At 41.4% G+C, this 13,522-nt stretch overlaps 1 protein-coding gene across 4 annotated transcripts in view; it reads left to right on the forward strand.

Annotated features, from left to right (window-relative positions):
* Window positions 1-13,522, forward strand: part of LOC306971241 (A disintegrin and metalloproteinase with thrombospondin motifs 20) — a 68,391-nt gene that overhangs the window by 29,396 nt on the left and 25,473 nt on the right. For all 4 annotated transcript variants that reach the window (XM_079567444.1, XM_079567445.1, XM_079567446.1 and 1 more), the window contains 13 exons: window positions 1,354-1,499; window positions 1,813-1,994; window positions 2,662-2,798; window positions 3,057-3,174; window positions 5,847-5,942; window positions 7,412-7,578; window positions 7,687-7,816; window positions 8,389-8,515; window positions 8,785-8,995; window positions 9,079-9,243; window positions 9,559-9,729; window positions 10,866-10,985; window positions 11,343-11,450. In XM_079567444.1, the coding sequence (XP_079423570.1) occupies window positions 1,354-1,499; window positions 1,813-1,994; window positions 2,662-2,798; window positions 3,057-3,174; window positions 5,847-5,942; window positions 7,412-7,578; window positions 7,687-7,816; window positions 8,389-8,515; window positions 8,785-8,995; window positions 9,079-9,243; window positions 9,559-9,729; window positions 10,866-10,985; window positions 11,343-11,450 (1,878 nt within the window). The remainder of the gene's footprint in view (window positions 1-1,353; window positions 1,500-1,812; window positions 1,995-2,661; window positions 2,799-3,056; window positions 3,175-5,846; window positions 5,943-7,411; window positions 7,579-7,686; window positions 7,817-8,388; window positions 8,516-8,784; window positions 8,996-9,078; window positions 9,244-9,558; window positions 9,730-10,865; window positions 10,986-11,342; window positions 11,451-13,522) is intronic.

Raw genomic sequence — 13,522 nt, forward strand, 5'->3', positions numbered from 1 at the left:
CCAAACAAAACGGTTGTAAACACAGGGTGCCAGTGGGGGGGAGTGGAATGCCTCAGAGGCTTACACAGGCTTTTGGTGCACCCTGACAGACACTTTGCCTTGTGTTTGACAGTTCCTTGGGTCCCGTCGCCTGGTCGCACTGCGGTGGTCCTCCTCACGTAGCCCTTCAACTTTCCCATAAGGGGATAAGGGGGATGGGCCGCGAAGAGAAGTAGAAAAAAAGAGGTATAGAGGAGATGCTCAGTCTGGTGTGACAGCCAGTCGGAGAGGGTTTTTAAAATGAAGAAAACGGTATGAAAATCAACTAGAAAGGAGTCTTACCATGACCAATAATGATCTTTAAAAATGCACAATGGATTATCAGACACGTGCATTATGTTTAAAATGTACAATATGTTTAGTCTGGGGCTTGCTGCTGTTAATACCTGTCTGTCATCGTAAGCACATTTTACACTTAATCATTAAACTTGCACAGCGTGAACACGGCCCACTGTTTCACTGTCTCTTCATTGTGGTGACGCTGCAAATGTCTTAATACTAGCTTAGTCTGTTAATTGCCCGGCTATATCATGTTACGGATTTGTATTGTAGGAAATACTAGTCTGAAGAAAGCCTATGATACTGAGCCAGTCGGAAATATTGTTCCTGTTGTTATCACCACTCTAGAGTTTCCTTATCAGAGTGCCATTGGCCCTTGTGCATGTGCACTGCCGACTCAGACAGACGCCGGCTTGTCCTGCATTCTTTCAATGAACAGGACCACCATATCTCCTCTGTAGGATTTGGTTTCTCTGTGGAGGAAATGGTCCTGTGTTGGTTTTGGTTATGAAAGATTGCTAGTCCTTCTTTACAAAAAAGGTATTTATAGAATGGTTGTATACATATATATATATACATATCAAAGTTCCTTTGTTTAGTGGTTTGCAGCATGCACAGTTGGAGCAATATGCATAGTTGAAGTAGCATTGCAAAGGATGAATGTATGACTATAAAAAATAATTGACAGTTGTTTTTTTGTCATGGTATATCCAGAAATGGCTGCTACTAATGACTCTGCATTGTATTTCCTTCACTGATCCTTTTTTCAAATTTTAACACATCTATTTGCGTCTGTATCAGTGACCCTCCCTAACTCTCCTGCTTCTCTTTGGACAGCTGGAGGAGTTGGACTGTTTCCCTGAAGGCAAACAAAAGCTGAATTAGGATGTCTTTCTTAAAATATATCCTCCGATGTAAACAGAGGATTAGGCAGGCGAAGTGGAACACCGCTCCCAGCTGTTGTTGCACCACTAACTCCTGTCTGTCCAATGGCACGGTGCCATCCGGCCCTAATGAATGAGTTTGTGTTCACAGTACTGCCGCCATGGGATGTGCATCAACAAGGAGTTGGACCTGCAGCCAGTCCATGGGGAGTGGGGTCCCTGGGAGCCCTACAGCGCCTGCTCAAGGTCCTGTGGAGGAGGCACACGCAGCACCATGAGAGAATGCAACAAGCCCGAGTAAGAACCAAGTGGTAACTATTTATACATAGTAATTACACACATCTATTCATAAATTAGAATGTATGAATAGATGGATACATGTATGCACAGTATTACCAGAGCACCTAAAACATCTACATGAACACACTTCTCTCAAACAAAAAGGAATAAAGAATTATCACAGATGAATAGCATATTTTGGATTACAGAACATATACAGGGTATTGAGGTGAAATCTTTTAGAAGTTCATGGATTAATGGGTCTTAAGCTGGTACTATATACAGTAAATGGGTGTGATTTGATCATCTTGTGCTTCTCATTTGGTTCTAGGCCAAGAAATGGTGGTAAATTCTGTGTCGGGCGCAGGATGAAGTTCCGCTCCTGCAACACTGAGCCATGTCCACGAGGACGCAAAGACTTTCGTGAAGAACAATGTTCTCAATTCGACGGCAAGCACTTCAACATCAACGGCCTACCTCCCACTGTGCGCTGGGTCCCCAAGTACAGTGGCAGTAAGTACTCCAGAACACAATAGTAAAAATAACAACTTAACTAATTTTAATACTGTTGCGTGTAAAAAAAAAAATATATATATATTTGCATATTTACATTCAGATTATAAAAAGGCCTTAATGTTAAAATTGACGCCAATGCTTTTTGACCTAGATGATCGTTATCCCTTTGAAATCTTGAAAACAGAGTTTTTGTGATAATAGATATGACCTTGAAACAGTTTGTAGAGCTAGCTATGCATAGATTAAATGACTAACACATTTGTTCTCTCACATGTTTCTCTCATTTTTATTAAACATGCTTCAAAAAAAACTTTTATGCACATTAATCACTGGAACACTCTGAGCCGTTTGGCAGTTTCTCCACTCACTGCAATATCTCAGTAGTTTCTGTGATGATTTGCCCAGACCCCAATCTACGCAACTTCAAGTGCTGCGTTCATTTATTTGATACTAGACAAGCAAACAGGCCAACCCCTGCAGCAAGTACAATGCCATTTTTACAAACATCAAACTGCATTTGGCAAATGTAGTACGGCTTTTTTGACCTCTGTGAAACGTGTCTAATGTCCACCACGTGAAGTGTGATTTATTTCATCTGCATTTCTTGGTCCAAGATATTACTTACCTATTGTTGATTAGCTCCATGTGTTTCTCTCTCTCCCAGTTTTAATGAAAGATCGGTGTAAGCTGTTTTGCCGTGTTGCCGGGACGATGGCATACTACCAACTGAAAGACCGGGTGATCGATGGCACCCCTTGTGGACCTGATACGTACGACATCTGTGTTCAAGGCCTCTGCAGGGTAAATATAGCAACCAACAGTTTCTTAAGAATAAAGAAATATACAAATAACATGTATGTTCATTAACATGCACAGTCCCGACCAAATAAAGCAATAAATTAATGCAATATAAATCAATGCAATATAAGTAAAAACACAAACCAGGATAAGTGTCATCCCTCCGATTCGATTTGTCAAAATTTGCCAAAGCTGTTTTGTACTACTTCCAAGTGTGTACACTCTTCTAAACCCTCTATTTCCACTGTGTTTCATCTCCAGCAAGCAGGCTGTGATCATGTGCTTAACTCCAAAGCCCGAAATGATAAGTGCGGGGTGTGCGGCGGAGACAACTCGTCATGTAAAACCATGGCTGGGACTTTCAACGACGCTCAGTATGGTAAGTCATCTCAAATATCACTCATGGTCTGCAGAGGTGGGAAAGATGAGTGTTACCAAGGACGTGAATTGGAAAAGCATTTTTTAGAAACTCCTTGGGTAAGAGCAATAAAATATATACAGTTAAATATGTAATCAAACTGACAACATGAACGTAAAACAAAGAAAGCATATTCTTGGATGACCAAACAATACAAATAAAGTTCAGGATTGTGTCAAAATCAACAAATCAATAATAAACCATCAACACAGAGTTAGAGTTGCATTTTTTTAGATAATGTTTAGTCTATGGACAATAGTTGCTTGTTTCCCCTAAATGTTGGATTTTTTTATGGGAACTTTTAGTGATATCATTTATTCCTTTAAAGCAGTACTAAGTAACTTGTTTACCTTAGTAAATCCTTTCCGTAGTCCCAGGCAAAGCTAGCTGCGGGCTAGCACCACTTAAACAGTATTTGCAGCCACGCTTGAGTGAAAAAAAACTATCTCCATTGTTTCATTTGATGTACAATATCCCTCTCTCCCTTTGTCTTTTCTATCAGCGTAGTATTTACTCTCACGGACAATTAATGAGTAAAAAACGTAACATGCTACGACGCCTGCAGTGGCGCTTATGGCTTCGAGGGGCATGAGTTACTTAGTACTGCTTTAAGTGGCTTAAATGAAACTACCCAAAACGTCTTCTTATGTACTGTGCTTGAATAATTGTTGATAGTTGTTGAAAAAGAATGTTATAAAAGTTGAAATAAAAACGATTTCACTAGTTACTCTGATAAGTTCATGCTACTCGCCTTTGCTGTACTGTTACTCAAAAAAAGCTGCTCTCGTAAAACGTACTCTATTACAACTTTGTCATGCTCTTTTGATATTCGTGACACCTGGTAAACACCAAACACTTCACGTGGCTCCGTTGCTCACATGCCTTTCATATTAGGAGCTGACGTCATGTCTGGTAACGTTTACATGCACGGAGGATGACTTTTCGGAATAACTTTTTTTTAAGGACGCTTTCCTATCTGTTCCTTCAGTGCCGCCACAAAACTGACATCACCTCCTCCAACCGTCCCCCCCTAATGCATCTTGTCAGCGAGCGCCAAATACTGATTGCGTCCGATTCTTTTAAAGGCGGTCCAGCCAGGCTTGCAGAAGCATTAGCATAAAAGTCCCGGGTGTGGTCCCTCTTGTGTTTGTTTCACGTTGCTTTGGCACCGAGTCAAACGTCCCCATCCATCTGTTCTCTCTCTCGCGTGTGTTTACTTGCTCGGACTGGAAGAGAGGAATCGACATCTTGAATTAAAAAGGGTGGTAATTCTCATGAAGATGACTTGGAGGATATTCCTGCGCTTCTGGGATCTTTCTTAAGACTTATTTGCCCTCGTTTTGCTTTTTTCCAGATGCACAATGCACATTCTTTAGCTCACAATTCATCAGGGAAGGCATGATTACAGATAATGAATTTAATATGACCACACAATAGCCTGCAAATCTTGACAAATCGCTGCTGGAGAAGTAATCAATTCCTATATTTGCAGTGTGGTCCAAATACCATTGGTGACACGGCTCTGTTTTCTGAATGCTGTTGGTTCTTTCAGTGAAGTAATGCCTGTTTGTAAGACATTAGCTCATATTAGTAGAAAAATAAATATGGTAGTGTTTGTGACTGACTGAGAATCATTGCACTCGCATTTAGTGTCGCCGCTTCACTCGCTGCTCACTCAAGCACAACTGTTTGAGGTGAACCCCAGCGTGCCCTAAGTGCAGCTTGAGGCATTTTTTTTCTCTGTAGTGGGATGTTTACTCTTCATTCCAAGTCATTGTGTGGTGGAGGAGGATTGTGAGTGTGGTCAGTGGCTAAGCTTCGGGATCTCACGGGACTCTGGTGACTTGTGGACGCCGTGTTTCCTCAACGATGGAGGTTTAGATTGTTTCAGGCCTGTTTCTTTGTGTTGTGTCCCAAGTGGTGGTCAGTGAGATTAGTTTGTTTGATGCAAAATTAAAGATGTATCGCTGGTAAAGCAGAGTATAAAAAAGGAAAGCTACATGAAAACACTAGGTCTACACAGCTAAACAACAAACTGAGCTTTGCTGTTGATTTATTTTTTGATTGGCACATATGTATATTAACACATGCATGAAAAAGTCCATGGCGAGAGGACTTATATATGCATATTGTTTATTTCGACAATGCCAAGCCACACAGCAAACTAAGCACCGCCCCGGAGTGGCTCAAGGAGTTGATCTGTAAACCTTATCACGCCAACATTTCCCTCTGTAAACAGTGAATACCTTAATTCAGTGTCCCAAGTCTCTCAAGATAGTTTCGGTCTCACCTTTTTGGCTTTCCCATGTTCCTTTGCCACTCAACATGGCTCTCCCCGTCATTCTCCATCTGAAAGCTTACTTGTTTTCTTTGTGTTCGTTTATCACGGGACAACAGAGCCAGTGTAGTAATTACAGGCCAAAGGTAAGTCCAGGGAATAATTACATATCATTTGACAGTCACTCCTTTGAGGCTAAAATATGGTCCTCGGTGGGATATTTGAGAACACTGAGGCTTTTTGTCGTTCGTGAATCCCCCAGTGTCTGATTTTCTACACTTAATTAGTTTCCTCACAGAAGTTAATGATGCTGTTGTGTTGTTCATGCACTAATGTACATTTTCACTCCCTTTAGGTTATAACACAGTTGTGCGAATCCCAGCTGGTGCCACCAACATTGATATCAAACAAGTCAGCTACTCCGGAAAACCAGAAGATGACAACTACCTCGGTGAGTTTACGCAGTCTCTGTCATTTCAAGGATGTGGTTTGAAGCGGCAAGGATCCAATTACGTGTTTGCTCAAGACGAGCCCGCTTTAGCTCGCAGCAGAAAAAGCTCATAAGGCATAGTATATATCACTTGCCTTCACTTCTCATTTCATAGGTCAATGCCATTATCCCCTCATAAGACTGTTAACCACCCAGGTTTGGTGACCTAGAGTTGGAGGGTAAGAAGGAGTGAGCTGTCTGACTTTTTTTTTTCTTTAAAGAGAAGGAAATTTGTTGAAGGAAACCACGAGGGGCGTTGGTGCACATGGTTATGGCAAATGGTTTGGTTGGGAAAGCAAATCAAGTGTCAACTTCTAGGAAAGATAAATGAGGCAGCAATAGGTGCTAATTAGACACATGTGGAGGCCAGGCTGCGTGAAAGTGGATATAGGGGTACGGGGTGAGACGGGGCACCAAGTGTAAGTGCATTGGAAGTTTGGAGAGAGACTGGCCCGTGTCAGCTATCAAGGTGTTCTCAAGTCAAAAACACATCTGGCAGTAGGTCCTGTCACCACCCTGGTCTGAGAACGTCTGGCCCGTGCTGTGATAGAGTGTGTCACTCATAGGTATGGTTTGAATTTGTGAGACTTTGTCAAATTTCCTTTTGTGGCTGTAGCAGGTGCTCTCAGTGTACGATGCAAACATTTTAAGAATTATGTTTTAGAAGATAAACTTCACTCCTGTGAAATTTTCTTTCATTTGTCACAGGAAATCAAGCCATATAAGTCCTAAGCATGGTTTATTTATATAATTTAAAATGGGTCACTCTCGCAAATGTTATCTGACAAGTTTGATGCTAAATTAAAGTCTAGAGCTCTTGAGGCATATTAGACGCTAGTACAGTCAGAGATATAATTTACGCTTTAAATATTGAGAACATTTTAAATTAAACTTTTCACTTAAAACATTTTACGACATTTATAAAATCTCCACAGGCATCTGGTGAGCTAAAGGTCATTGAACAGACCTCAATGTGAACAGCAGAGAGAAAACTAATCACACACATTGTTTTGGTATGCTAGCAAAGAATATAATGAAATGTACATTTCTCAGAAACATATGTTTTCAGGCAATGAAAATATGGCCATTATTCACATAATGCATTGAACTGTGTCTCCATGTTTATGTGCATGTAGCATATGCTCTTGTGAAGAACTTTTGCTTACAGTTCAATGTCAGTCACGCAAGCTAAGCCCAAATTACAATGATTTCAAGGGTTTCAACATATTCCCTCTAACAATGGCATTGCAGCAATGCTGGCAACTCTAATAATGTTTATTCACAGTGATGCATTCCACATTGTTTAGAGAATAAAGCTGGACTGTCTTAAACAGTTGTCACTTATGCCGAATTCTGCTCTTGACATTTGGGGGTTTTCAGTGATGTATTCTCTAATGTGTTGATTTTGTTTGTGTATTTTGTGGTTGCAGCATTATCTGACAGCAAGTCCAACTTTCTTCTGAATGGAAACTTTGTAGTGGCTATGTTTAAAAGGGAAATCACCTTCAAGGGAACAGTTATTGAGTACAGTGGATCTGACACCAAAGTCGAACGAATCAACTGCACTGATCGCATTGAAGAAGAGCTCATCCTGCAGGTAGAGACTTTTATTACCTTGTGTGAAATTGTAAACAAAACAGATACATAGAGACAACATAGCTAAGTCCTTTAACTAATTTGTCTGAACTTGCTTTCTCTCTCCCAGGTTCTGTGTGTGGGAAACCTTTACAACCCAGATGTGCGATATTCCTTCAATATACCCATTGAGCAACACAGGGAGCAGTTTCTGTGGGATCCCTCGGGCTCCTGGTTGGAGTGCAACCGCATTTGTCAAGGTATGGGCCAGCTTCTCATGGCTGTTGAGAAGGTCGTAAACCTGCAGAACTATCTGGAAAATGGACAACATTTACATTAACAAACACACAGGTGTGGATTTATGTTCTAATTTGAAAGAAAAACATGCACACAAAGTCTAGTATTTACAAAGTACAACAAAAATATTTAAAGAAAGAAGAGTTTGTGGAGTATCTAAAAACTTAAGTCGCCTATAAACAGCTTTTTTATGTTACAATTCATGTTACAATATGCCACTGTAACACTACTCTAATTATAGTTACAAATAACTACACATAAAAGTGAATAAGACCCAGACACACACACACCCTCTTGGCGACCCTGAAATGACCCTGCCCATATCACATCGTCCAACACCTCAACATTGGCCTTGTAACCCAGTTAAGCCCCTTACATTTCTTCACGACAACTTAGCCAGTCACTCATGCAGCAGCTGGTCAAGCCCCGAGGGTCAGAGAGCCCTGTGTGAGCTGGTAAAGAGACCACCAAATGCTCTGTGATGACGGACTTACTGCAGTAATACTGGTTAAACTTGGACTCCTTTTTCCCACAGGTGAAAGGAGACGAAAGGCTGTGTGTGTGCGGAAGAGTGATCACCTGGAGGTATCAGACCAACGCTGTGAGGATTTACCTCGACCAGTAGCTGTTACTGAGCCCTGCAACACGGACTGCGAACTCAGGTCCGGATCAGTGCACAGAAATTATGTTACTGCAAGTGTATTATCATTTATTGTTGCGTAACATTTTTTCATTCCCGATTTGTATTGTATTGTATTTGTGGCAGTGTGCAGAATTCCTCTAGTGCTTCTCGAAGTCTACTTTATGTTTGTTTGCTCCTGCTTTATTCAGGCTCTGGTTGGATCTGAAATCTGATGTGCTGCAGACCAATGGATAGACCTGCAGTTGGAAACAATTCCAGTTACATAAACTACATGCTTTTTGATTTCAGGTGGCATGTAGCTGGGAAAAGCGAATGCTCTGCTAAATGTGGTCCAGGATACCGCACACTGGATGTCCAATGTATGAAATACAGTGAGATGAAGAGGCAGACACAAAGAGCAGAGGCCAGTGCTTGTGCAGAAGTGTCCAAGCCTCTGACCAGAGAGCCGTGCCATGGGGATTGTCTCCTCAAGAGCTGGCAGTACAGCGCCTGGTCACAGGTGTTACACTTTTTATGGTCATTATGAGAAATAGTAATTCAATTGTGTTGTCGGTACAAACTAATCATATTATTTTAATGCAGTGTTCAAAAACATGTGGCCGTGGGACGAGGAGCAGAGAGTCCTATTGTATGAACAACCTGGGTCGGCGGCTTGTTGATCGAGAGTGCAATGAACACCAGAGAGTGGTCACTGAAATCTGTAATGATCAGCCCTGTCCAAAATGGTCTTTCAGTGAATGGAGTGAGGTCAGAGAGATTTTTGTTTGCAAAAATAATTGTTATCACAAACATTCAGTAGAACAAACTATATCTGTTGCTACTGTGTCAATACTTTATGTGATCAATATTCACTACACATGATCTGATTACCAAAGCAATGAGTGTAAATCTCAGCTGTGTGTGTGTGTTGGTGGGTTTGGCTCCATGATATTTGTTCATCTCAGTATCAAAATGATTTAGTTCATTAAGTTCATTCAAGTTGGTTTGATATAATTGATTCTTCTTTTGAAAATACCCAGTTTACTCTACTTTTTATAAATATAAATACTGTTCCTGTTCCAGTGCTTGGTGACTTGTGGGAAAGGGATGAGACATCGACAAGTCTCCTGCATGATGCCGACTGGAGGAGAGAAGCTAAGTGAGCACTTCTGTGACCAGTCCTCCAAGCCGCCGGCAGTGGGGAGCTGTGAGCTGCCCGAGTGTGCGTCCTGGCAGGTCGGCGTGTGGGGAGCGGTAAGTCCCACAGACGCAAATTACACCTTACAATATTATTCTCCCAACACACCAAGGGTTGGGTTGAGGTGACTTGATGCCGAGTTTGACAGAGGAAATGGGTTGCATGTGTGGCTCATGTCTGTATCCCTTACGGCGTGCACGTGTGTGGTGGGAGTGATAGTGTATATTTTACGTTTGTGTGTATTTGTAACTCGATATAGTAGCTCGTAAGGCAGGAGTGTGCTACAGCTGCTATTTCCTCCTCAGTGCTTTCACTTTGGCCTCATATCCTGTCAGACTAAACCTGACCCGCTGATCAAACATATAGCTTCCTACAGTTTCCAAGTGCGCCGTTTGACACTGCTAGGCGCGCTGCGTCTCAATGACTTAAACAGGTATGAATGGGTGTCCTTCATTCATAGTTTATACTTACAGATCCCACTCATGCTTGCATAAAGCTGAATAGTTTTATTTGTAAAGCTGGTACAGATATTGGCTTGTTAATACCAGTGTAATGAGAAATTGCAGCTCAAATAAACCAAAGTGGTGGCACTTCCACTGCTCTAAATGTGGTTTATCTTCATTGTGGTTAAAGGGTCAGCTTTGGGAACTTGCCTGTTGGCCATGTGTGTGTATGTGTGCTGTTGTATTTATGTAAGAGATGAGAAAAATATCAAACTATTATGTGTACGGAAGAGTGTTACTTGTGTTGCAAGTTTTAAATATTAAATCATTACATTAAAAAATGTTGTTTCAGCAATAAAACATAATGTACATAGCCTATATTTTACATTTTCTTTTAGTTAAAGGGGCTAGATGCAAATTAGCCATTTTATACTCACTACTTCCACCTCAGGTCATGCGTGCAATTGCACCTTCTATATTAAGCTTGTGCATGAAGGCACTTCGGACCCAAAGTAACTACGTTTTGAGAGACAGTGCAGGATTTTAGAGGCAGTTGGGGTGAACTGGTCTGGGCTCATTCTACACATTAGGACATTGTTGGAACATGTAGGGGGAGGAAAATACAGAATTTTGACATTTTTAAACTCTGTATAGTCCCTTTAAGTAGCAACTGGTGTACCTTCGAAAGAAGTATAAAGTATAAATAAGAGTGTAATTTCGCACAGCTCAGCATTGTTTTGCTTTTGCAGTGTGCCGTGACCTGTGGCCATGGTTACCAGATGAGAGCTGTCAGATGTGTTTCTGGAAACTATGGGGACACAGTGGATGACCGGGAGTGCAACGCTGCTGCCAGACCCAGAGACAGTCAGGTAATGCAGTTCAATTTTTATCACAAAAAAAAAAGCCTAAAAAGGTACTTGAAAGGTACTTATCTTTCAGCACTAATCACATCAATAAATTTAAGCTGGAGATGATATCCTCTTTTCCTGTTAGGCCACAAGGATAGGCTATAAAATGTACTGTTAGCTGTAACTCTTTAAGGTAAAAAAGACCTGGGCACTAAAGCCACTGTGAACTACTGAACCAGGTGCATGTAATCTAACTCAGATGTTAGTATTAGGGTCACATAGTGCTGTACATGTGTCATAGCAGTGGTTATTTCTTATATTATATGACAAACGTACTAATTTGCTATTTAAAAAATGACTATAACTTGATGTGTTCAGGATTGTGAAATGCCAGCATGTCCATGGGCCTCCCAATTTCACAGCACCCCACGTCCAGAGAACTCAATCCAGCTCTTGACCCAGTGGCGATACGGCTCCTGGACCGCTGTAAGTAGTAGTTTTGCTTTCAGACATCTACGTATAGAATAAAATGCATATTCAAAGCAGTACTAAGTAACTTGTTTACCTTAATAAATCCTTGCCGTAGTCCCTCTGGGGGTCATACAAGTGTTAATAATGGGGGGTCTTTCATCTCCCCCTCGTGTCTCTTGGCAGTAAACCATAATTGCAACTTCGCTGCTACCGGGTCAGAGTCACCAATACACATTAATGAAATCACAAAGAAGACGCTAACAGGCTAACAGGCAAAGCTAACTGCGGGCTAGTGCCACTTAAACAGTATTTACAGCAAAGTTTGAGTGAAAACAATTATCTCCATTGTGTAATTGGTTGTACAATATCCCTCTCTCCCTTTGTCTTTTTGGTCAGTGTACTTTTTACTCTCACGGACAATTAATGAGTAAAAAAACATGCTACGACACCCGGAGTGGCGCTTGTGGCCTCTAGGGGCATGAGTTACTTAGCACTGCTTTAATGCAAGATGATTGTTATATTGTTTATTGTTCCACTCTAAATTGCTTTTGGAATAATTTCATTCAGCTGTCTATATTCAGGCAAACTATTGTTTTAAAATGGCATATCACTTTGTATATTTCTGTAAGCCTGCATTTCATATATCACCATTCTCCACCAATCATGGTTTCCTGTACATGGTTGTGTTGGCCAATATTAAGCTGGCATAGAACATTTTTATTGTTTATATTCTAGCATTCCTTCCCAAGAGGCCATATTATCCTGAGCCCTGATCCTGTCTGGCATTGTCTGTCCTACCCCCTGCTGCATTTGTACATTTATACCCACATACACTGGTCTTGCTGTCTGCCGCTCTGAGGCCCCTCTGTCTCCTTGATTCTTTTTGCATTGTTACCCGCTGCAAATGAAAACCAGATTTCATCTAAACACAAGTCTACGGTTTCTCAGATTGAATCCCTGTCTGTCAATCCGAACGTCGGTGTGAGCTCACATGTCAAAGAGGCCCGCGCCAGTGTGGTCCAAAAACACACACACATGCAACACTGCCATCCTGTTTGTGTGAAATCATGCCATTTAGAGTGCCACTGATACCGCAGGGATATTAGCGCTCCCATTTTGTCTGGAGCCATTTGATTGCATTAGGTATTCATCCAGTCACAAATGTTTGCTCTCTCCTCTTGAAATGAGGTGCGCCCGTAGGTGAAAGTTGACCAGGGAGTCGACTAAGGACAAAACAAAAGCCCCTGAAAGCGATCAAGCTGTAGATGTGTGAACCAGTTTGAAAACGTGTGTTGGAATTATCGTAGTTGTAAAATGAAATACAGACGTTCATTGACACGGACATGGTAGCATTAAGCCTTGGTGAAGCTTGGCTTAAACAGATGAAATTGCATCCAGGGCTCTTCCAATCATGTAACACTCGATACCATAACAGAGGCTCTCTTAAATGCTGTTTTCCCACTACATAATGTCATGTGATCGTGAGTACTAGTAAAATGCCTAACGTAAAGAAAAATAGGCCTGAGATTGGCTTTATTTGTGGTCATAATACAGCACCATTCAAAGACTTATTAGCTCAGACATAATTGTTTTTCCAGTGAGTCACAAAGTCATTGTATCCCATTGGGTCCTCGTGTACAGTTAACCACTTAACCCCCACACCGAACATAGTTTCTCCAGTTCGTCTGTACCCAAACGTAAAAGCCTCTCGACTGGAGCGTTTACTGCATATAGACCAGAGTCTCATTTGAAAGCTAAGACCTACAAAACTGAGGTAAAAAAAAAATCCTTACGTCGCTGCCACTTTGTCGTCACTTTTTTGCCGTATTTTTGGCGCTTTTTCGTCACATTTTTGTAACTTTTTGGTTGCGTTTATGACACTTTTTTGATGCTTTTCTTGTTGCGTTCTTTTCCTTGTTTACGCCTCCTTTTTGCCGCGTTTTTGTCACTAATTGTCACAAATCTTTCAAGAAGCTTTTAGGTTTGGGTAAAGCCGATTTGCTCGAGGGGTTAAGAGGCTAAACAGTGATGACCAAAAGCTGTGCTCCAGCAACTGTCCTGACCCTCAAACCAATACAGCAGATCAA

The sequence above is a fragment of the Gobius niger genome, assembly GCF_951799975.1.
Source record: "Gobius niger genome assembly, chromosome: 12".
In the NCBI taxonomy this organism is placed as follows: domain Eukaryota; kingdom Metazoa; phylum Chordata; class Actinopteri; order Gobiiformes; family Gobiidae; genus Gobius; species Gobius niger.